This window comes from Labeo rohita, chromosome 16 (genome assembly GCF_022985175.1).
Source record: "Labeo rohita strain BAU-BD-2019 chromosome 16, IGBB_LRoh.1.0, whole genome shotgun sequence".
In the NCBI taxonomy this organism is placed as follows: Eukaryota; Metazoa; Chordata; class Actinopteri; order Cypriniformes; family Cyprinidae; genus Labeo; species Labeo rohita.
The window spans coordinates 7,541,478-7,566,217 of NC_066884.1; the positions used below are offsets into that span (position 1 = coordinate 7,541,478).

At 35.0% G+C, this 24,740-nt stretch overlaps 2 protein-coding genes across 3 annotated transcripts; both read left to right on the forward strand.

Annotated features, from left to right (window-relative positions):
* The first annotated feature begins 3,920 nt into the window (after window positions 1–3,920).
* Window positions 3,921–16,680, forward strand: LOC127179102 (semaphorin-4A). Of its 2 annotated transcripts, none has more exons than XM_051132382.1 (14): window positions 3,921–4,246; window positions 6,708–6,882; window positions 7,020–7,076; window positions 8,064–8,159; window positions 8,249–8,342; window positions 8,442–8,561; window positions 8,760–8,893; window positions 11,178–11,359; window positions 11,470–11,611; window positions 12,030–12,219; window positions 12,309–12,424; window positions 12,761–12,924; window positions 14,416–14,483; window positions 15,191–16,680. In XM_051132382.1, exons 3-14 carry the CDS (start codon window positions 7,047–7,049, stop codon window positions 15,805–15,807), a joined length of 1,953 nt encoding a protein of 650 aa, XP_050988339.1. In that variant the 5' UTR covers window positions 3,921–4,246; window positions 6,708–6,882; window positions 7,020–7,046; the 3' UTR covers window positions 15,808–16,680. The 2 variants fall into 2 exon arrangements, with proteins under 2 accessions (XP_050988339.1, XP_050988338.1); XM_051132381.1 differs by having other exon boundaries at window positions 6,722–6,882.
* A 412-nt stretch (window positions 16,681–17,092) lies between these two features.
* si:dkey-7j14.6 (uncharacterized protein LOC556585 homolog) lies at window positions 17,093–21,025 on the forward strand. The gene is made up of 7 exons (XM_051132374.1): window positions 17,093–17,213; window positions 17,835–18,037; window positions 18,197–18,298; window positions 19,787–19,843; window positions 19,938–20,090; window positions 20,236–20,337; window positions 20,689–21,025. Exons 2-7 carry the CDS (start codon window positions 17,864–17,866, stop codon window positions 20,764–20,766), a joined length of 666 nt encoding a protein of 221 aa, XP_050988331.1. The 5' UTR covers window positions 17,093–17,213; window positions 17,835–17,863; the 3' UTR covers window positions 20,767–21,025.
* Window positions 21,026–24,740: the final 3,715 nt, after the last annotated feature.

Genomic DNA, 24,740 nt, shown 5'->3' on the forward strand with positions numbered 1-24,740 from the left:
AGCGAGTGGAAAGGCAATTAGCATGAAATGGGGTGTCGAAGATGGGCGTGGTTTGGGTGGGTTTTAAACATAATTATCTTATTTTAACTCTTCGTCTCAGTTTCTCTTTACTTTAATTTAATTTTAAAACGTATCTGTTATTTTTCAAGCCGTAATTTATCATCAACATTGTGTCTGAAGCGTACAGCGTTGTCACATGTTCCCTGTTACTTTTCTCAGCGCTGTTTCGGATTAACCAATCACAGGTTACCAAACAACGATTTGCAAAATACATTTCATAGATATTGATGGGATAGATATCCATTTTCCTGGTAGAAACCACTTCTTGTATCTAACAGATTTGATCGATTACATGTATGGGTGTACACGTATTTCCAATATAACGAAAAACGTGAGAGTTAAAATGGCTTCAGTAAAGAAATACTGTCTTTCTGAGCCACCATGCGCCCCCTTAAGGATAATTATTAGGTGCCTCATAAGAAACTATTAAAAGCTGACAACATTGTACGCCCATGACTGATCAACAACACTGACTTTCATTATGAAGCGTTGTTTGGAGGTTAATAAAGCGCCATTTACATAACCAGTAAAATGAGTTTCTATAACGTTGTCAGAAATACTAACTAATGCTAAGAGTATTAGGCTATTAAGGATTTTGTCAGATTTATGACATGTGGAATTTACTAAAGCTCACTAGGTGGCCCCAAGGTACTAGTTCAGTTTAAGAACAGCAAACAAAAGAAAGAAAAAAAACAATATTTCACAATTGTGATCAAAAAATACTTAAGGTTGTTTCTATTCTATAAAATTTTTTATTTATGTTTGTTTGCCTCTGGTTGTTTTTGTTCACAGCCAGATGCTAAGTTTGCTGGTTTATAGGTATATGTTTGCAGTCTGTGTGATGTATTACAAGAAGAAATATAAATGTACAGACTTAATATACTGTTGTACATATAACTAGAAAAGACAAGCACAAATTAAAACATAAGTATACTTATGTTTTAATTTGTGCTTGTCTTTTCTAGTTATATGCACAACAGTATATTAAGTCTGTACATTTATATTTATATATACATATATATTTATATATATACATACTATAATATACTGCATTCTTTAACAAAGTAAATTTAAAAATCTTAAGAGTTTTGGAGTTCTAGTATGCAATATGTATCCTTTGCACTTCTTAGTTGTCATCTCATGCACCTCCACAGTGTTTAGTCATATTTGCATATAAAACACTGACTTTTTTCTGACATTTTTACACAAAAAAATATTTTTGTTTAAAGAACTAGCTCAAATAAACGAATACTTGTTGTCCTGTTATCAGCATTTGTAAGGTTTTGTATAAGAGCAATTACAGCTCAAATGGTGGTAGATTAGTGTTTCTAAATCCAGCTCCCTGGGGCCCCGAAGCACTGCACATATTAGGAGTCTCACTAATCTTACACACAATTCAGGTCATGGAGCCTCTAATAATGATATGATGAGTTGAATTATATGCGTCGGAGAAGGAAGACATCTCGATGTGCCGTGCCTCAGGGCCCCCAGAAGCAGGATTTGAGAATTACTGTGGTAAATGAAAAAAGGAAACACTGTCATAGAGTCATTAAGCGTTTTCAGGCATTTGTCTGCAAGCATATACAGGTTTTAGATAAATCCAAAGAGAAAGTGTGTCAGTGCAGACATAAATAAGCAGTAGTCACTCAATTTTTGCAGTGCACACGGTGAAACAAACCAAACATAAGCAAGTAAGATGCTAGAAATCAAGTCCTATCAGACTAACTGCTAATAGAATAGTATCAATCAAAATCACAGTGTATAAGACTATATCTTAAAGTTATTAGAGACTATAAATACACTGTAGTACTGTAACTGAAGGTGGATTCAGATAATACGAAATCTGGTTTCGCCCCCTAGAGGTGTTTAGGACGATCTGCAGGTGTTTGAAAGTAGTAGCAAAATTATTTTAGCACCTTTTAAATAGTGAGCAACAAAAATATACATGAATATTTTGATGCTACGGGCGTCCCGTGTTCGAATCCCAACTCGAGGACCCCGGTCCTCTTTTTCTCAATCCTGCCCCCTATCTCTCTCCCAGTTCAATTCCTGTCCATTCTAATCTGTCCTATCATTATGAAAAAAAAAAAAAAAAGATATTAGCCTAATATTTCACCTACCTGACCGGAAATGATAAGAACAAACATGAATGTTGTTAAGATTCTTGCCCTGGAAATCCGGGTTCAGTTTGGACATCACCAATGCCTTTATCTACTAATCTACTTGATTTGTTTTAACTTTTGGCAGTCTGTAGTATTCCAAATGTTTTTCCTGGTCCAACCAATAAGTACAGCCCAAAACATGACAATAATTGACCATTTTGAGTAATCAATAGGTTCAGTGCCACCAATTTGGCCGATTGATGACGCATCATGCAAAAAAACACTCTCTTCTGACTATTTTCCTCAGAATTTACAACCATCTATACAAGTTTACATCTTTCAACTTTGTTATGCTATAAACTCAAAAGTCATAATTGTGTGTTCTGCGAATCTAAGAAAGTACTTCCAAATTGCACAACATAAGCATTGCATTGCAAACATGTCCCTGTGCATTGCTCTTCTCCTGCCTCCAGTTCTAGAAAACATCTTTTTCCAATTGATTTAAATGCCTAAATATAGCAACCTGGCCTGTTCTCATTGCAAACAGCATTCATCCCATCACCCCTCTTATAACCACATACTGCATCTCCCACCACTCTCGCTCTCTAGCTCTGTTTCACAACCTAATGTGCTTCCTACCTAGATAGCATCATAGTTGTGCTTCTGAAACCAAACTGGTACATAATTACGCTGCCTTCTGTAACTCCATATTATAAGGAAACATATTTAAACCAGGCTGGTGCTTGACTGGTTTAGTTGGCCAACCAGTCTGACCAGCTAAAAGTTCCCAAAACCTCTCTTTAAACCAAACCAGACTTGTTTAACTAGGTGGAAATTTTAAGCTTTACAAATAAGAAGTTAACAATAACATTTTACACTAAGGTCACATTAGTAATCTCACCCTAACCAGCATTAACAATGAGCAATACATTTGTTATATTATTCATATTAGTTAACACATGAATATAGCTGATTGATGTTAGCTCAGATCCAATAAATAATGTAAACAGATACAACTATTGATTTTAGTAATGTACTAATACACTGCCTGCATTTATTTGATCCAAAATAACAAAAATAGTATTTCTACTATTTAAAATAACTGTTTCTATGTGAATATAATTTCAAATGGAATTTATTCCTGTGATCAAACTGAATTTTTGGCATCATTATAAGCACAATTACTTATGGTGTATAATGTTACAAGAGCTTTCTATTTCAGATAAATGCTGTCCTTTGTTTTTTTCTATTCATTAAAGAATCATAAAAAATATGCAACTGTTTTAAATAATAATAATAATAATAACAATAAAGATGTTTCCTGTACAGCAAATCAGCATATTAGAATGATTTCTGAAGGATCATGTGACACTGAAGACTGGAGTAATGATCTTTGATCACAGGAATAAATTACATTTTAAAATATATTCAAATAGAAATCAGTTATTTTAAATAGTAAACATTTTTCAAAATGTATTGTTTTGCTGTACTTTGGATCAAATAAATGCAGGCTTGGTGAGCAGAAGAGACTTCTTTAAAAAACATTAAAATCTTACTGTCCAAAATTTTTGACTGGTAGTGTATGTTGAATCAGAAATGCTTTAGCAGTATTTTTTATTTTTAGTACATACTTACCAATGTAGTTAATTGTTAAGAGTTACCAGTTTTGTCAGACTAAAACAACTTCAGATGTTTCTCATCCAACAGAGAAATAAGATATACCAACAGGAAATGCACTCACTGAATATAAAAAGATACCATGACAGTATCATTATAATTCAGTACATTGCTGCTGGTAGTGCCATTAGCAGTAAGTGTCTAGCAGTGGGTACTGAGTAAGAGAGGAGTCAACTGAGTGGTTTGAGGTTTTTAGTCTTCCTTCCTGCTGTGCTTAAGAAGGTCAGATCAGAGGAAGTAAGATCCAGTCACTTGCTGTTTTGGTAGCTGATCTGAACAGGTTCTGTACTCTCAAACATCTGTTAGGATGGGAGGATTGCTCAGGATCTGGATATTTAAGGTCCTCCTCTTGGGATTGATAGATCCATCTCAGGCCTCTCTGCGTCCTCGCGTGTCATTCTCTCAGGGTAGGTGAAACTCAGATTGATAGATAATAGTGAGACATATTTGTGGTGCAAAACTCACACTTGTAGTGATTGTTGGATGTGCATGTTAAGGACCAAGCAAGTGTTCTTAAAATTCAAACGTTCTTGATTTATATCAGTTAGACTGCTGCTGCTTATCAGTCATTTGTAAACCACATTTCACATGTAAAACCTTTGCATTTGATACAGAGTAAATTTAAACTCATGACTTAGTGAGAAATTTAAGTGTGCTCAAATGTCCAGAAAGCACATTCTTGTTGGACAAACACTTTCTATGTAAGTTTTGTAATATTTTTTCTCTGAAGTTGAGTGTTGTGGTTTTGTTTGTTTTTACCCATTACTGTTGTTCTGCAAATGTTTGATGGTGTAATAGCTGCTCGCATAAAACCACAGCTGACCGATAATTTCCACCACACGCTCAAAGACGCTCAGAAAAGCATGCCTTAAGACTATGGTTCGTTTCTGCTTTAGAGTACATCAGGCATCAGTTGGGAAAATTAGGTGAAAAACCTTTTCTACAGATCAAAAAATTCTTGAAATGTCATAATTTTCTTTAACACCATCAGAGGTTTTATATATGACTAATATGTGTATTTATCTGGAAGAGGAACTGCTTTGAATCAAGTCTGACATACATGCCATTTAAAAGCTTAGAATTATTATTTTTCATTTGATTTTAAGAAATTAATACTTTCATTCAGCAAGGACAGATTAAATTGATCAAAAGTCACAGTAAAGACATTTATAATGTTGAAAAAGATTACAATTAAAAAAAAATTATGTTCTCTGGAACTTTTGATTAATCAAAGAAATTTCCAAATTAATATTTAGTAGCACAACTGTTTTCACCATTAATAATAATAAGAAATGTTACTCGAAAAGCAATTAGCATACACTGTAAAAAAAAAAAAAAAAAAAAAACTTTAGTCAACATGAAATGTTAAGTTGTACTACATGAAAACATGGATATTTGAGTTGAGTAAACTTAAAATTTTAAAGGGGTCATCGGATGCAAAGTTCACTTTTACATGTTGTTTGAACATTAATGTGTGTTGGCAGTGTATGTACAAATCTACCCTGTAATGATAAAAATCCATGCAGTGGTTTTTAATTAATCTATAAAAATAATATCCCCTTTTTCAAATCGAGCCATTCTCAGGCCGCTCCCACGATAGCTGATTGACATGAGCGTCTTACCTCAGATCAGCTGTAACAGTCCGACCTCCATTGTTTCAATGCCGGAGCAGGGATGTAAGTTAGACAAGAATATCTCAGATTGAGCGATTAAGGTGTTGTGTTGTTGGATGTAATAATGAACACAGTGGTCGTCATTTACTCCCGACATCTGAGCCGCTGAAGATGCAGTGGAATACATTTGTTTGTGAAGGAAATGCGCCTCCCGATCTACATAAATGTGTCTATGTTCGCACAAATCATTCATGATCCAGCTTCACTTACAGCAGAAGTAAGTATAAGGGGTTTTTTTTATGAATCTCTGCAATCACCTTTCCTAATAACGTGCTAGTTAGCAAGTTTCACGGCTAAATGCGGCTAAAGTAAACAATCTCTTAGAGCAGCACATCACTCCACAGAGAGTAGAGAGGGGCAGAGCAAGCAGAGCTCGTTTGCATTTAAAAGAACAATCCCTCAGAATGGGATGATTTTTGCAGAGCTGATTTTGACAAGGTAAAAAGGGTGTTGTTTTACACAACCTTTGAGAATTATTAACAAAAGTATATTATAGACTTTTCATTAAGACCCAAAAGAATCATATCAACTTGTGGAAAATGGGCATCCCATGACCCCATTAAGGCAGCACGAAGACTTACTTTTTTAGGTTGAAGCAATTTTTTTTTAAGTTGTTTCTTTTTTTTTTTTTTACAGTGTATTAGAATGATTTCTGAAGGATCATGTGACACTTTAATGTAATTCAGCTTTGTCAGCGCGGAAATAAATTGCATTTTAAAATACAATAAACTCAAAATCTTACTGTTTTTACTATATTTCTGATCAAATAGCTTTGGTGAGCAAATGAAGCCTCATTTAAACACATTAAAAAACGCATCTACACAAACATTTGAACAGTACTGTTGTAATTTGCACATTTGATGTTCTCTCGATTTGATGCTTGCATATGCTAAAATTATGCTTGGTAATCCACAATGAGGTTTTTTATGAAGCAGTTTTGGTTAAGACTTAAGAGTCATATTTCTGTTTGTCTGTTTGTGCAGTATTGCTAAACCTCAGCTCAGGGGGCCGTGCTTATTTCCTCTGATCAAAAAGAGGAAAAGAGTGTCACTGTTGTGGTTTCACTGCAAAACTGTGAATATAAATTCTGTTTAAAGGTCGAAAGCAAATAAAGATGAAAAAATCATCATCAAATCATTTTGTATAAAATACAATATGCCATTTAATCAGAAATGTAACAATGATCAAGGTTCAGCTTTTTTTTTACAGGAAGTTCAGAGCGTCTTTTGGGTATCTATCGCAACTCTTCTGTGAAGAACACCAGCACTCTGCTGCTCAGCAGTGACGCTGACACACTGTTTGTTGGCACTCAAAATGCTCTGCTCTCACTGGACGTCAGTCAACCTGATAGTATTACACTCAAAGACGAGGTGAGAGATTTTGCAACCCTTCAGGAATATTGAGCTATATATTTCAGTTTAGAAAAGTGATTCTCACGCTCTCATTTTTGTCATGAAGAAGAGAATATTACAACATAATAATGTTACATTTTTTTACATTTTTACAGCTGGAATGGACAGCATCTCCAGAAAATATGAAAACATGTGCAGTGGCCTCAAAGGCGGTATGTACCATTTCTAACATCCTAGAGCTTTAAATTTCCTTTAAAAATATATGCGAATGGCAAATAAGAAATTTCCAAGCTAAAAAAAAAAAAAAAGAAATATATCTGATCAAAAATCCAGAAAAAAAACAGTAATATTGTGAAATATTATTTCAGTGTAAAATAACTGTTTTCTATATAAATATATTTTAAAATATAATTTACTACTGTGATCACAGCTGAATTTTTAGCATCATTACTCCAGTCTTCAGTGTCATTCAATCAGAAATCATTCTAATATGTTGATTTATTATCAGTGTTGAAAACAGTTGTGGTGCTTGATATTCTGTTGAAACCTTTAATACTTTTCAGGATTTTTTAATAAATAAAATGTTAAAAAAAACAGCATTTATTTAAAATAGAAATCTTTTGTAACAATATAAACTACCATTTCAAATTTTGTGATCAGTAAATTTGTATTCTTTATTTTTTTGAAAAAAATCAGTACTTTTATTCACCAAGGATGTGTTAAATTGCTAAAAGTGATAGCAAAGAATTATGTTGTTAGAAAAGACTTCTATTCTGATAATGCTGTTCTTTTTAACTTTTTATTCATCAATGAATCCTGAAAAAAGGTTCCAAAAAATATTAAGCAGCACAGCTGTTTCCAACATTGATAATAAAGCACATAAATAGCATATTAGAATGATTTCTGAATGTGACTGCAGTAAAGACTGATGAAAAATCAGCTTTTCATCACAGGAAAGTATTGAAATAGAAAAACATTATTTTAAACTGTACTGATATTGTCACAATATTTGTTTTTTTATCTGCATTTTTGATCAAGTAAAGCAACCTTTCTCTATTTTTGATTAAGTAAAGCAGCCATGAAGAGATTTTTTTTTAAAAACATAAAAAATCTTGCTGATCCCAAACAGTGTGTGTGTGTGTGTACATATAGTATATATATATATATATAACTTTTTATTTTATGCTTGTCCATAACAGGATTGTGGCAACTTCATTAGTTTTCTGCAGTTTTTCAACTCTACACACCTTTATGTCTGCGGGACAAATGCATATAAACCACAAGCCATCATCATTGTAAGTTCAAATACATAAACTGCACAGATCAGTAGATGTGGATTGAATGGATTGCTCTCTGCTCTAACAGACTGACATCTCTATTTTAGCCAGCAAGTTCTCTGAGCGCCAGCAGAGACCCAAAGGACGCCAAAAACTGCTGTCCCTCCAGCTCCACCCAGAGGAACACAGCCACTATTGTTGGTGAGAAAAGACAAACAGTTTAGAAGAGAAACCTCAAATATAGTCTCATCTGATCTGGCACTCTCACACTTACTGTAACTGTGACCTCTGTGCTTACAGATGAAGAGCTGTATACAGCAACCAAAATCGGCTACTTCGGGGAAAAAGTAATTTCTCGCTGTCACAGCAAAGGAACACACAACAACTTGGAGCTTGAAAATGCACCAAAAGTGCTACAGGGTTTGCATATTTTTATCCCAAACATAATGCTACCATGATGCTCTGAACACCTGCTCTAACATATACAAAGTTTGATCTTAATGGCCTAGTGGTTAAATCATGGGCTGATAACACAAGCTGCAGGATTTACTTCATAAATGAGTCACTACTGTAACCTCGAGTAAAGCATTTTCACATTTTGGTTTGTTTCTCTCTTAGAACCTGAATTCATAAGTTCAACACATGTTGCCAGTGAAGGAAAGATCCTGCTGTTCTTTACTGAGGTTGGGGACTTGACTGGAGACTCATTTTTGGACCGCTTTATTGTGTCTCGTGTGGCACAGGTCTGCACGGTGAGACTTATTTTATACCATCAACAGAAGTTACAAAGACTGGATTATTATTATTATTTTTAGATTTATTTTTTGGCATTTATTTTTGATAGGACAGTGTAGTAGCGAAAGGAAACGAAGTGGGAGGGGGGTGGGGGGGTGGAGGGGGGGGGGGGGGCTTGAACTCGGGACACCCGGAGCGCAGTGGCACTACATGTCCCACAAGGCTATCGGCGCCGACAAAGTCTTTTTGCTTAAAAAAAACACTTTTAATCGTAATTAATTGACTATTTGAGGCTGGTTGCCAAAAAGTCAGAACGGGCTACAGTCGAATTTGACAAAAATAAAGTATTCACTTTATTCTTAAATGCGGAAGTAAGCCTATCGGTGAGACTTCTGGGTAACTAGCCGCTATAGAGTGTTTTCACAACACATCATCATTCGTTCATATTGGCAGCGCTGAACATAAACAATGCTCCCGAACCTAACAAAACTTGCATATTTAGCTGATTGTTGCTGCTGAAAATGGTCAATTATAGTCATGTTTTGGGCTGTACTAATCAGGGAAAAACATTTGGAGTACAGACTGCCATAAGTTATAACAAATCAAGCAAAAGAGTGCAAAAAACTGTGTGAGAAACAAAAGGTGTTTGTGGCTGGCCAAACTGAACTAGGATTTCCAGAGTAAGAATCTTGACAACATTCGTGTTTGTTCTTATTTCCAATCAGGTAGGTGAAATATTAGGCTAATATCTTAATTAATACTGCTTGTACGTATTTTTTACCACCTGTTAACTTTAGTTTCTCAAAATATTGCACCCTTTTCTGTTTGCTAAGACCTTCTCTATATGATTTAGCAGCTTCCATACGTTTTTTTTTCATGGTTTAGACAGTATAAATTAGCAGAACAATGTATTCAGTAGTACATCCGAGTATTGCCCGTATGGCCATGGATACAGGTAACTGACCAAATCCTGACCCGAGGCCAGATTCATCAAATTTACAAATGGCCGTAATGTGTGTAAGGTGGATGACTTACCGAACATGTTTAATATTTTGAGCTGATTTCAGATTCTGATTTTTGTCAACATGTATATGATGCCTATTTTAAAAGTTAAAAGTGGTGTATTCTAGCCTTTAGATGTTTTCACAATCGTCAGGTATACTGTATGTCGAAGCCTTTTACCTGAAAAAATAAGTTTATATCGCCAACTATGTGTCAGTGATGGTAATGCACTTTAAAGGAGAAGTCCACTTCCAAAACAAAGATGGGTCTTATCTAGCAAAATGATCAATTATTTTCATAAAAAAAATACAATTTAAATACTTTTTAATCTCAAACGCTCATCTTGCCTTTCTCTCCCTGAACTCTGTGTATTCTGACTCAAGATTTATTTTCTCCCTCAACTTCAAAAATCATTTCAAAATCATCCTACATTGCTGCAGAAGTACCGTCAAAGTCTTTGCAAAGTGAACATGCAAAGAAGATCAAACACCCTTAAAAAAAGGTAAAACAGCGATATAGGGCGATTTCGAAGTTGAGGGAGAACATCAGATGGGAGTTTTTCAACATACCCTAACTGTCATGAACCGGAAGAAAAACAGTTCAGGCAGAGTAAGAAAAGACGAGCATTTGGCATTAATAAGTATATAAATTGTATTATTTTTATTAAAATAGCAGACCGTTCTGCTAGATAAGACCCTTCTTTCTCAGCTGGGATCGTTTACAACTGCATTTGGGATCGTTTGAAGCCGCATTTAAACTGCATTTTGGAAGTTTAAAATCGGGGCACCATATCAGTCCATTATATGGAGAAAAATGTTTTTCCTTTTTTTGCGACTGAAGAAAAAAAGACATGAACATCTTGGATGGTAAGGGGGTGAGTACATTATATGTAAATCTTGGTTTTGGAAGTGGACTACTCCTTTAACAGTAGAGATACTGTACGTAACTGAAAGGCATTTGAAATGCTTTATGACTGCTTTTAGACTATTTTAAAAAATATCATATCAACCATTGGAATATTGCAAAAAGAGGAACAGATAAGACATTCAAGGATCTCCATTGACCCCCAGCAAAATTAACAAGAATATACAACATTCTATATAAATATCATAAATAATGCATTTTTTTTGTTTTTGCATGCATGAGGCACTTTCATCAAACTAAAGTATATAACATCAAACTTAAGTATATAAACTATATATTTCATACTCTTATCTGGGTCAAAAAAGACCCAAACAGCACACAGAAGAAGCATATGTGCCCGTCTATTTTTTAAATGAAATCATTTTTTTAAACCAGGATGACAACGGAGGAAGCCTTATCTTACAGAAGCGCTGGACATCTTTTGCCAAATCTCAGCTGGTCTGCCAACAAGGGCAAGAGCTCCAGTTCAACAAGCTGCAGGATATCGTCAAGTTGTCCCCAATGGACAATGAGTCTCCTGACAACACCCTTTTCTACGGGGTCTTTACCTCACAATGGTGCCAATTATTTAAATCAAACCTGCTATCATGACATATATTCACGGTTCTGAAAGATAATGCAACATCTGTTTAAATGTTTTTCTCCCATCTCTCTTTGTTTCTCTTAGGGCAGTTGCATCTGCTCTGTCAGCAGTCTGTGCTTTTAGTCTAACAGATATTAAAGCAGCTTTCTCAGGGGATTACAAAACATTTGATTTGAATGGAAACCAATGGATACGTCAACCCAATGTAGATGGTAAAATCGGCAAGGTAAGAGAGCCAAGAGTATCCAACACCAACTAGTAGCAAATAATTAAATAAAACTAAGAATATTTTTAAAATTTGAATTTATTAATATTATTACATATATATTATATATATATAAATGTTTAATTTGTTTAATTATTAAAATAATATAAAAAAGTTATTTTTGCAATTCCATTTGGTGCCACAGATTATACACTACACCGTTAAAATCAACATTACATTATATTGTGAACCCACATATTGTATTTCCTAATTAATAAAGTATTTTTGCAAAGTTTCACAGTATTTACACTTCTCAGGAAGTCCACTGCTGATGGTTTAATTATAGTAACAAATTAAACTGGGGCCAGAGAATATATTTTAACAATCAGACAGTGACACTTAACCATTGTGTAACCAGATTTATCTCTCGTCTTCACAGTGTGGATTATTTAATGACAATGACCCTGTGTTGAACATTGTAAAAAAGAGCTTCCTGACTGAAAAAGTTGTGCGTCCTGTGGGGAAGAAATTGATTTTGTCGTCCACAGAAGAGCGCTATAGCCGTCTATCTGTTCAGAGAACTCAAGCTGCAAATGGACGCAGCTACACCATCCTTTACTTGCTCACCGGTATATACATAATTTGCATAGATTGTAGTGATTTAGTATTTTTCCTGTTTATTTGTGCATGGCCTGATGTCCATTTCTATTTTCTTCAGAATCTGGCTTTCTTCATAAAGTCGTCCTGCTGGCTAAAGGTCCTCATATCATCGAGGAGATTCAGATTTTTAAGCAACCACAGACTGTGAAAAACATCCTTCTCTCCACCAGCAAGGTTTTTTTTTTGCTTTTGTTTATCTGTTTTACTCTCCTGATCAAACAATGGTACATTTTTGCCAGGAAATGGAAATTCCCCCTATCAGTTTAATCATCTTATTGTGAATGATTCATCCATGCACATGTATCATTTTTAACACTTTTTTTTTAATATATTTTTTTAATGAAATGACACTCACACAGCAAAAAATATATTTGGCCAAAACAAACTGTCGTACTCACAGCTATAATGTCTTATAATGCATATAGGTAGCAAACAAGCTCCTAGAAAAAGCCATCATTAAATGTATGAAGTGATTAGGTTTCGTGTAATGGTTTTTGTAAATTTCCATAGGGTGTGCTGTTCATCGGCTCTTCTGAGGGTGTCTTCAGAGTGCCTGTATCCAACTGTTCAGCTTATCCAAACTGTGCAGACTGTGTGTTGGCACGTGACCCGTTCTGTGCATGGGATTCAGAGACCAGAACGTGTACTACTGTGTCCGGGATTGGGTCTAACCTGTGAGTTTTCTGTTCTGTACAAATGTCTGAAATGAAAGTTGTACTGTTACACATGTCAATGAATGGGCCAAAACCCACCCACTTAAAAAGCAAATATCAGTCTGACCCAGTGTTATTTTTGTATTATTTATATACAATTATAATATTTTTTATATATTTTAAATTACGTTTTATTTTTATATTTTCAATTTTAATTTTAAATGAAGCTTTAGTAATTAGATTTTCTTTTAACTAATTATGATTGGGTATCAACTGCATTGCATATAGCTTTCAATTGTTTTTAGATATTTTAATACTTATTATTTTATTTATTTTAAAACTTATTTTTAGTTTCTATTTTTCCAGTTTCTGATTTTTCTAATCTAATCTTATCATATTTTATTTTTTTATTTTAAGCTTTATTTCAATTACCATGAAAACATTTTAAAGAATCAATAGTTAGTTTTTAGATTTTATTAGCAATAACAACAATGGACTGTCTGAGATGAAAGGCAGCAATTGTTTTGTAGAGGTGCTTTCATCTGAAATGACAGATACAGCTGAGGTCAAAAGTTTACATACACCTTGCAGAATCTGCAAAATGTTAATTGTTTTATCAAAATAAGAAGGATCATACAAAATGCATGTTATTTTCATTTAGCACTGACCTGAATAAGATATTTCACATAAAAGACATTTATATATAGTCCACAAGAGAAAATAATAGTTGAATTTATAAAAATGACCCTGTTCAAAAGTTTACATACACTTGACTTGTGTTGTTACCTGTGTTGTTTTGTTTAGTGTTTAGTGTCCTGAACAGTTAAATTGCCCGCTGTTCTTCAGAAAAATCCTTCAGGTCCCACAAATTCTTTGGTTTTTCAGCATTTTTGTGTATTTGAACCCTTTCCAGCAATGACTGTATGATTTTGAGATCCATATTGTCACACTGAGGACAACTAAGGGACTCATATGCAACTATTACAGAAGGTTCAAACACTCACTGATGCTCCAATAGAAAAAAAACCCAGATGCATTAAGAGCCAGGGGGTGAAAACTTTTTGAATTTGAAGATCAAGGTGAATTTAACTTTTTTGTCTTCTGGGAAACATCGAAGTATCTACTGTAGCTTCTGAAGGGCAGTAATAAATGAAAAAATACATGATATATAGGCAAAATAAGAAAAATGTACACATCTCCATTCTGTTCAAAAGTTTTCACCTCCTGGCTTAATGCCTGGAGAAAAAACACAGCTGTGGATCATTCAGGTAACAATACCGTATTAAGAATCAAGTGCATGTAAACTTTTGAACAGGGTCATTTTTATAAATTCAACTATTATTTTCTCTTGTGGACTATATGTAAACGTCTTTTATGTGAAATTACCTTATTTAGGTCAGTACTAAATAAAAAATAACATGCATTTTTGTATGACCCCTCTTATATTGGTAAAATAATTAACATTTTGTAGATTCTCACTACTGTTCATGTCTTTTTGTGTCTCAAACACAGACGGCAGGACGTGGAAAACGGGAATGTCAATGAACAGTGCACAGAATTCAAAAACACTGTTACTACAGGTAAACACGTCTTCTGTGTGACCTAAAAGACTTGCATTCTCTTACGTCATAACCAGTGTTATTTGCAACTTGTGTTATTTGCAAGTTATATGGTATTTATTTGTGAAGAGGCCAGATTTTCAATTCATGATCACCAACAAGCAGTCGAAGTTTCTTGCTTAATGTAAAAATCTAGTATGTTTTCACATCCAGGCAGCTTAAAGTAGTAGTTTAAAATTGAATTGACTCACCCTCAGGCCATCCGAGATGTAGATCAGTTTGTTTCTTCATCAGAAGAGATTTGGAGAAATTTAGTATTACATAACTTGCTCACCAAATGGTCCTCTGCAGTGAATGGGTGCCGTTATTATGGATTATGGGCTGGTATTTTAGTTTAAAGTTAAAAAACTTTAATAATGGATTTGTTTCTTACAAACATGCAGCTTTTCATCTCACAAGATGTTAATTGATGGACTGGAGTGGTGTGGATTATTTGTGGATTATTGTAATGTTTTTATCAGCAGTTTGAACACTCGTTCTGACGGCACCCATTCACTGCAGAGGATTTCGTGGTGAGCAAGTAATGTAATGCTACAAGTCTCCAAATCTGTTCTGATGAAGAAACAGAAGCAAATTTTAATTTTGGGGTGATCTATTCCTTTAAGAGTTTAGATGCACTGAATGTGTACGGTAATATTGGGTAAACTGATACCTTTGTCTTTCTCCAGTGGGAAGACCTGCACAGTTAAATGAGAATGTGGTTCTGCCGTGTCACTCAAGATCCAGACTGGCGGAGGTGACTTGGAGATTTTCAAACAACAGCATCGTTCCCCATTTTCCATACATGCAGCAGGCAGACGGCAGTCTTGTTTTCACCGCCACTCCAAAGACTGAGAACACCTACCGCTGCGTGTCAGACGAACTGGGCTTCAAGCAAACCATCGCCTCCTTCGCTGTAACTCTCCCTATCAGGCCTCGTTCTTTCCCTCCTCCATCACACCAGCAACCAGAGCTCATCCCTGATGACTACACAACAGAGTCTGATGAATCTGAACCTACAAAAGAGGAAAAGAAGAATGGTGAGAAAATACCCAGGACTAATCATCGGTCTAATAGCAATATGAAGACAGCTGGAAAAGATGCAGTGTGCATTGCACAGAAGAGTTACTACCCTGAAATGGTTGCTTTTTGCCTCTTGTTTGTCATTTGTCTCTTTGTATTCATTGCTTTTGTGGTCCTTTGGAGGCACAACATGAGGTGCAACAAAACCGTCCCTCAGAAACAAGCTAAAGACACTGAATCAGACAATATCTGGCAAGCAGAACTGGAAGAAAAGAATAGCTAAGACCTAAATCCAGCAGTATCTATAGTGGAAGATTAAACAAACTAAAGAATGATTCTTGACCTTTATTTAGTTTGGAAAATAACGGCATTTCTATCATGAAATAAATCAGAGATGATTTATTATCACATTTGATGTTTATAATAATTAGATTTTATTTATATTTTTTGATTTTAGCTAGTAATGCTTGTTTTGTCAAAACCACTGTTCACCCTTGTAAGATTTAAAATGCATTTATTTTATAGTAACTATAGTTCAAGTCTATTAACAAGCTCGAGGCTTGCTGATAGAAAAATTGTAATTAAACTTTATTTGGAGTACTACTAGTGCACAGTGCACATTTCTTAATATTAAGCCTAAAATATGTTTTAATGTCTTTATTAAAGAGGACTGTAGGATCTTTAAATAATATCCATCTTTAAATGCAAAATATTTAAAGTGTACCTATACTTGTAATAGTTCCACTTTAGCACAATCACATATACTAAAGTATATCTTTGGTTGGACTTAAAGTGCATTAAGTACAAAATTAGTCCCAGTTTATCAGACTTTAAGTATACCGGTTTAGTATACTAAAAGTACAATTTCAGGGTATTTTTGTTAAATGTATTTATAGTATACTTAGCATGAAATAAATGTATGTTAAATACATTTTAGTATATTTATTTTTCACTAGGGCAGTCAATGCTGAAATCCAAATTAAGATATTTTTAGGATTTTAGAGCAAGTCAGCTCCTTTGCAAAAAAAAGGCCTAATATTACATCATTTGATGATGCCACGTTTGAAAAAAGAAATGTACATCTTAGTTTTTGTATCACAATATATGAATAAAGTCTTTAAGTATATGTAAGAGAATAAATGTGTGAATATAAGAATAAAGACTTTTAAATTTTTGTATGTGTCAACTTTACTTCACTTAAAATAAAAAACAAAGAAGTGGGAATCAATCTAAAATAATGAATCAATAAAACAATGTAAAATAATGAATCATTCATACGCGTGCAGTGTTGGGAAGTTTACATTGGAAATGTAATAGGCTACAGATTACAAATTACCCTATTTGAAATGTAATAAGTAGTACACTTTTCTAAATTTCTAATGAATATTTTCAACTGTTGCTCATTTTTAATCATATAAACCAGGCAGGGTTAACCTTACAGTAGTACATATTTTCGAATATTGCAAATATTTAAAATAAAATATAAAACTGACACGATTTTTGGAATCAGCACTCCAAAATGGTTAAGAAACAACCACTGGAGTTTGTTTCTATTAGAAATTCTGTCTCGATGTCTGAAGGGGTTAAACGGAATCGATGGGAGGAGAAGGAAGTTTTATTTCCCGTTAGCGTTTTTCTGTTGTTCAGTTGGTAAATGAGGTCGCATGTAAACTGATCAGTCAAGAATCGGTAAGTAAACAAGTTACAATATGTTATTTTGTCTAGATACAAACAATCCAGCGTTGACAAGTTCGTTCTACGTAGTTCACAATAATAATATCACTCTGATAAACAGGCTGCCGTGATGGCTGTATCCAAAATCTGGCAAGTTGCCTACCCAGCTATCGTCGTCATAAAATGTAGTAATCTTTCTACTTATGTAGGATTCTTTGATGTTGCAAAAAATATCAGTGGCGTTCGAAATAGAATTCTTACGACGCTTACTATTTATATATCTCGAACTTTATGTTTACTGTATGCATTGACGTCATTAAAGTTAGTGAAGAATGATATACAGTCTAGTACTTTGTCTATGCACAGAATGTTCATATGATCTACTCACATGAACATTCAGCCGTTCACCCGATACAGTACATATTGGCAGCTCAATAGGTTTTGACACACGTACAGGACAGTAAGAAAGGTGCGTGGAAAAAACACACCTGTTTGTATATCTAGATTATGTACCACATAATTAAATTTCAGTCGTATTTTTCAGAAATCGTAACTTTCTGAAAAAAACCAGGAAATGAGAGACCGGTTTGACACGCTAGTTCATATGTCTCATATATTACTTCCTTGTTGTTACAGCATAAAGGTGAGCCATATTTCTGTGAGATATGACCTCTTCAATGACCACTGAGGCGAATGGAGTCAGGGTAGTGACTCATATTATCCCACTGGAGGAAAAAACAGAGTCTCCGGACCTAAAGTCAAGCTGGGTCGAACCAGAAAAGTCCAACATGTCACCAAAAACCAGGATGTTCCTAAAGGGGAGGCCTCTGTCACTGGGGGTGAGAGCTATATATGTGTATTCGCATGCAATGCTGTTCACAATTTGTATTCATTTTAAACAGATTTTCTGATAAACATTCTCCCACTGTTTAGAAGAAAGTGATTCAGGGCAGTTTGTCAGATTTAATGTATATAAGTGTTTATGTGTGTTTGTGCAGTTGGTGCAGATGTTTACTGGTGTGGTGGTCATGACTCTGTGCATCATCACGGTACTTGTGAACAAGCTGAATGTTGAGACTGTAATGTGCCTTGGACTTCCCGTGAGTAAACATTTTGAGCCCTAATAATACAAAATATTAGCATTTATGTCAATGCTAAAGTCTACACAATAAATTAATACACAATAAATGTCACTGAAATATAAAATCATAAATATGATAATTTATTTACTGAAGAGGAAGTGGTTGGAGAGGGGTGGAAATTTTTCAAAATAAATCCAAAACATTTTTTTTTTTTAATTCCCAAAACTTTTTGGAAAATTTACAGAAATTAACCAGAAATTTTGCAACTTTATTTCTAATTTAGCTTTTCCTTTTCTTTTCTTTCTTTTTTTTGTTGCATTAAATTAAAATATAAGTAAATTTGATTAAGAAAATCAACACTCTAAAAAATGCTGGGTTGTTTCAACCCAGCTTTCCGTCGAATATGGACTAATCCAACTGATTCAAGTTCTCAATTAAATTTTTAACCCAAAAGTTGGGTTAACACAACTCAGCATCTTTTTTTTTTTTGACTGTACATTTGTACATTTTATTATGATATGATTTTTATAGTTGGATATACAGTACAAGTCCAAGTTTACATACACCTTGCAGAATCTGCAAAATGTTAATAATTTTACCAAAATAGGAGGGATCATATAAAATGCATGTTAGTTTTTGTTTAGTACTGACCTGAATAAGATATTTCACATAAAAGACGTTTACATATAGTCCAACGTTCACTGATGCTTCAGAAGGAAAAAACTATACATTTAGAGCCGGGGGGGTAAAAACTTTTTGAATGTGAAGATCAGGGTAAATTTAACTTATTTTGCCCTCTGGGCAACATTTAAGTATCTTCTGTAGTACAGTATTAAATGGAAAAAATTATGATATCTAGGCAAAATAAGAAAAATGTACGCATCTTTATTCCATTCAAAAGTTTACACCCCCCAGCTCTTAATGCATTGTTTTTCTTTCGAAGCATCAGTGAGCATTTGAACCTTCTGTAATAGTTGCATATGAGTCCCTTAGTTGTCCTCAGTGTGAAAAGATGGATCTCAAAATCATACAGTCATTGTTGGAAAGGGTTCAAATACACAAAAAAGACTCATGAACAACTATCAGTAAACAAAAAAACACAGCTGTGGATCATTCAGGTAACAACACCATATTAAAAATCAAGTGTGTGTAAACTTTTGAACAGGGTTATTTTTATAAATTCAACTATTATTTTTTCTTGTGGACTATATGTAAACATCTTTTATGTGACATATCTTATTCAAGTCAGTACTAAATAAAACATAACATGCATTTTGTATGATCCCTATTATTTTGGTAAAATAGTTAACATTTTGGAAATTGTGCAAGGTGTATGTAAATTTTTGACTTCAACTGTAATACAGCATTTACTTTTGGCCCACAGCCCTTCATAGTAAAAATCTTGGGCACCTGTGATATGTAGCATTTTTTTTTTTTGGTCAATGTTAATAAAAACAAATAAAATATACATCAAAATGTACTATTTTTAGTATCTTTGTTTTTCAGTTTGTCATCTCTGGGTCCGTGGCAATTGCTGCACACAAGAGATCCACTTCTACTTGGGTGAGGATATCTTTAGTATTTCCTGAAGTCTTGAAAGCCTGAAAACACTTCATTATGTATGAAATATACATTCTTATTCTTTGTGTTTGTGCAGATCAAAGCCACGCTGGCCATGAGTGTGATCTGTGCTCTGCTGGCTGCTGCAGGAATTGGCTATTTTAGTTGGGAGCTCAGCAATAGACCAGGGCCGGATCCTTGTAACAGCGGAGATTACTGGTCATGTTCGAGCATGACATTGAGATTTAATGTACGTCTTTAATTAGTGATGATGTCAAGCTCAAGTTTTGGCCTATGTTAAATGAATGCAGATGCAGATGAATATACCTACTTGTAGCAAATTCACAAGACAGAACTTGACTTTCTGTATGCTGTGTGTGATGTTTTTTATTTAGAATTTGATAGATGGAGTGAGGGGTCTCCTGCTGGTGCTGTGTTTTCTTGAACTGTGCGTGTGCATCTCTCTGTCTGTCTTTTCCGCCAAGGCCATCCAACAGGTGAGACCAAACCCAAATGAAACCTCAGTAGAGGTACATAATTATGATTCACCTGATATTATTACATGAGGAAATGTGACCCTGGACCACAAACCCAGTCATAAGTGTCAATTTTTTCAAAATTGAGCTTTATACATCATCTGAAAGCTGAATAAATACGCTTTCTATTGCTATTGCTAAAAATATACCTCAGCGACTTAAGACTGGTTTTGTGGTCCAGGGTCACAAATGTAAATTAATGAAAATGGAAATGGTCTCTAGTGGTTGAAGATCCAAGTTCTTAAACTTCAGATCTTACTGTAGACTTGATTGTGAAATAAAGATGTAATCAAATCGTTGTTTTTATTTCAGGATGAAACCGATGTCGACCCTTATGGCAGTGAATCCAGTCTTCTGAAGGCTGGGGTGGATTGTGTCTCCAACCCCTGAACGGCCACACAGTTAAGGCCAAGGTTTATATAGTCAAAGGTTTAATCACTATATAGGCTAAATGTGATATACATGCTTTATAGGGTTCTTTCTTTTTAATGGGGTTGTTTGATATAATACAAGATAGCCATTTTCCACTATGTGATTTGTAATTGTTTGCAGTATCATTTGGTATACACATTTCTGCATGGTAATGTACTTTGAAACCTATTTCACACTACTTGCTGATTTTATGAATAAAATGCACTATATTTCATTATTTCTTTTTCTTATTATATTAAGAATGATTAACTGTAGTATCATCTACACCAGTGGACAATAACATTCTTTTTATTATAAGCACATGCTGTTGTTATGTCATCTGCTGCTTTAAATGCTCAAGCTCTTTAATGGCGGAATGGATTCTGATTGGCTGTCGATGTTTTCAAAGTTAATCAGCTGAAAAAAATAATTCTGAAATTTCTCAGTACTTTATTAATGTCGGAGAAAAAGTGCACATTTATTTCTAAAACTATAACTTGCTCTCCAGTATAGATCCTAAAGAAAAAGCTTAAGCATTAATTTCAGCTGCATAAAAAAATCAGGCTTTGATAGATTAGTATGCAAAATTATTCATAAGTCATAATTACAAGACAAAAATGTGACATTATAGGATGCTAGGTCAAAAAGTATCAATTGACATACAATTCGCAAAATTATGTTATAAAAAGTCAGATTTATGACATACTAAGTCATAATTATAAAAAGTTGAAATTATGACAGCAAATCATGATTTTGGCATCAAAAGTTGGAATTTTGAGAAATATTTTTTTCTTAATTTCAACGTTCATAATTTGACTTTTTTAAGCCATAAATATGACTTACGAAGTAATAATTTCAACTTTTTTTTATCCCATAATTATGACTTTGAATGTGAAATTATGAGATGCTAAGTCATAATTATGTCAGAAATTAATCTTTCAGAATTTTGACTTTTTATGTCATAATTTAGAATTTATCGCATAATTCTGACTTAGCATGCAATAGTTTTGCCTTTTATGTAATAATTATGACTTATGACAATAATACTAGAGTTGGTTCTAAAACTTTTTGACTCCAAGGTCCACCACAGTCCGAAGATTTTTACTTTAAGCTCCTCACCCCTCTTTTTTTTTAATTAGTGGTGTCCATAGATTAAAATAAGTAACTAAAACAATATTTATTAAAATAATTAAATTTTTAAAAATCCAGAAATTTGAGGTTGAATTAAAATATGTATCTTAATGTTTAGTTGATGTTTAGTTTAGCTTACTTGAATGCTTTTCATCTTTACTTTACCCTAATCATACTTTAAATCATTAAAGTCATCTTGATGCCCAATGGAAGATTGCTGAGGTCCCCGGACCCCTGTTTGAAAGCCATTCTTTACTCTACTCTTTACTCTAGACATACACACCCATCCACAGCCCATATATGCAATAAATTATATAGGGAGAAGAATATAAACAGCTGTTTTGTGAATTTACAACCCTAAGCTTTTCATCCTACTTTAAATCATTTACATCATCTTGACCCATGAGGGTTTGCCGAGGGCCCATAGTGGGGTAAAATAATATAAACTACTATTTACGGAAGTAAGACCCCATCTTGAGGCCCCATGGAAGTCTGCTGAGGGCCCCAGACCCCTAGTTGAGAGCCACTTGTATGCCAGACATTATTATTGGGAGAAGAATATAAACAGCTGTTTCATGAATTTACAACCCTAAGCTTTTCATCTTGAGGCACCATGGAAGTTTGCTGAGGGCCCCGGACCCCTGGTTGAGAGCCACTTCTTTACTTTTTACTCTGGACAAACTCACCCATCCACAGCCCATATATGCAAGAAATTATTTAGGTAAAAGAATATAAACAACTATTTATAGAAGTAAGGCCCCATCTTGAGGCCCCATAGAAGTTTGGTGAGGGCTCCTAGTGGGGCCCGGATCCCTAGTTGAGAGCCACGTATATGCCAGACATTATTTAGGGAGAAGAATACAAACAGCTGTTTCACAAATTTACAACCCTAAGCTTTTCATCTTGAGGCACCATGGAAGTTTGCTGAGGGCCCCGGACCCCTGGTTGAGAGCCACTTCTTTACTCTACTTTTTACTCTAGACAAACACACCCATCCACAGCCCATATATGCAAGACATAATTCAGGGAAGAGAATATAAACAGCTGTTTCACAAATTTACAACCCTAAGCTTTTTATCTTGAGGCCTCATGGAAATTTGATGAGGTCCCCAGAGCCCTGTTTGAGAGCCACTTCTTTACTCTTTACTCTAGACATACACAACCATCTACAGTCCATATATGCAAGACCTTATTCAGGGAAAAGAATATAAACCGCTGTTTCACAAATTTACATCCCTAAGCTTTTTATCCTAATTTAAATCATGTATGTCATCTTGAGGCCCTGTGGAAGTTTGCTGAGGGCCCCGGACCCCTGGTTGAGAGCCACTTCTTTAGTTTTTACTCTAGACAAACACACCCATCCACAGCTCATATATGCAAGACATAATTCAGGGAAAAGAATATAAACAGCTATTTATGAAAGTAAGACCCCATCTTGAGGCCCCATGGAAGTTTGCTGAGGGCCCCTAGTGGGCCCCAGACCCCTAGTTGAGGGACATTTTAATGACAGACATTTTTTAGGGACAAGAATATAAACAGCTGAATTTACAACCCTAAGCTTTTCATCTTGAGGCACCATGGAAGTTTGCTGAGGGCCCCGGACCCCTGGTTGAGAGCCACTTCTTTACTCTACTTTTTACTTTAGACAAACACACCTATCCACAGCCCATATATGCAAGACATAATTCAGGGAAAAGAATATAAACCGCTGTTTCACAAATTTACAACCCTAAGCTTTTCATCCTACTTTAAATCATTTACGTCATCTTGAGGCCCTGTGGAAGTTTGCTGAGGGCCCTGGACCCCTGGTTGAGAGCCACTTCTTTAGTTTTTCCTCTAGACAAACACAGCCATCCACAGCCCATATATGCAAGAAATTGTTTAGGTAAAAGAATATAAACAACTATTTATGGAAGTAAGACCCCATCTTGAGGCCCCATGGAAGTTTGCTGAGGGCCCCTAGTGGGCCCCAGACCCCTAGTTGAGGGACATTTTAATGACAGACATTTTGTAGGGACAAGAATATAAACAGCTGAATTTACAACCCTAAGCTTTTCATCTTGAGGCACCATGGAAGTTTGCTGAGGGCCCCGGACCCCTGGTTGAGAGCCACTTCTTTACTCTACTTTTTACTTTAGACAAACACACCTATCCACAGCCCATATATGCAAGACATAATTCAGGGAAAAGAATATAAACCGCTGTTTCACAAATTTACAACCTTAAGCTTTTCATCCTACTTTAAATCATTTACGTCATCTTGAGGCCCTGTGGAAGTTTGCTGAGGGCCCTGGACCCCTGGTTGAGAGCCACTTCTTTAGTTTTTCCTCTAGACAAACACAGCCATCCACAGCCCATATATGCAAGAAATTGTTTAGGTAAAAGAATATAAACACTTATTTATGGAAGTAAGGCCCCATCTTGAGGCCCCGTAGAAATTTGGCGAGGGCCCCTAATGGGCCCCGGACCCCTAGTTGAGAGCCACGTATATGCCAGACATCATTTAGGTAAAAAATATAAACAGCTGTTTCACGAATTTACAACCCTAAGCTTTTCATCTTGAGGCACCATGGAAGTTTGCTGAGGGCCCCGGACCCCTGGTTAAGAGCCATTTCTTTACTCTAGTTTTTACTCTAGACAAACACACCAATCCACAGCCCATATATGCAAGACATAATTCAGGGAAAAGAATATAAACAGCTGTTTCACGAATTTACAGCCTTGCAGTTTCTCGGAGCGCACTCTCGACTCAACTCTTGTCCTCTACATAATTCATAACCGGTTTAAAAATACCCCGCTCTCGGGCGCTTTCAGGGGTGTTT

Bases quoted from the DNA above. Each gene is read 5' to 3' on its own strand.
- LOC127179102 (XM_051132381.1), top strand. From the start codon at position 4,147: ATGGGAGGATTGCTCAGGATCTGGATATTTAAGGTCCTCCTCTTGGGA. The intron at 4,247-6,721 runs GTAGGTGAAACT...TTTTTTTTACAG, and splicing joins TCGCGTGTCATTCTCTCAGG to GAAGTTCAGAGCGTCTTTTG. The intron at 8,562-8,759 runs GTTTGCATATTT...TTTCTCTCTTAG, and splicing joins TGCACCAAAAGTGCTACAGG to AACCTGAATTCATAAGTTCA.
- si:dkey-7j14.6 (XM_051132374.1), top strand. From the start codon at position 17,864: ATGACCTCTTCAATGACCACTGAGGCGAATGGAGTCAGGGTAGTGACT. The intron at 18,038-18,196 runs GTGAGAGCTATA...GTGTTTGTGCAG, and splicing joins GGAGGCCTCTGTCACTGGGG to TTGGTGCAGATGTTTACTGG. The intron at 18,299-19,786 runs GTGAGTAAACAT...TTTGTTTTTCAG, and splicing joins TAATGTGCCTTGGACTTCCC to TTTGTCATCTCTGGGTCCGT.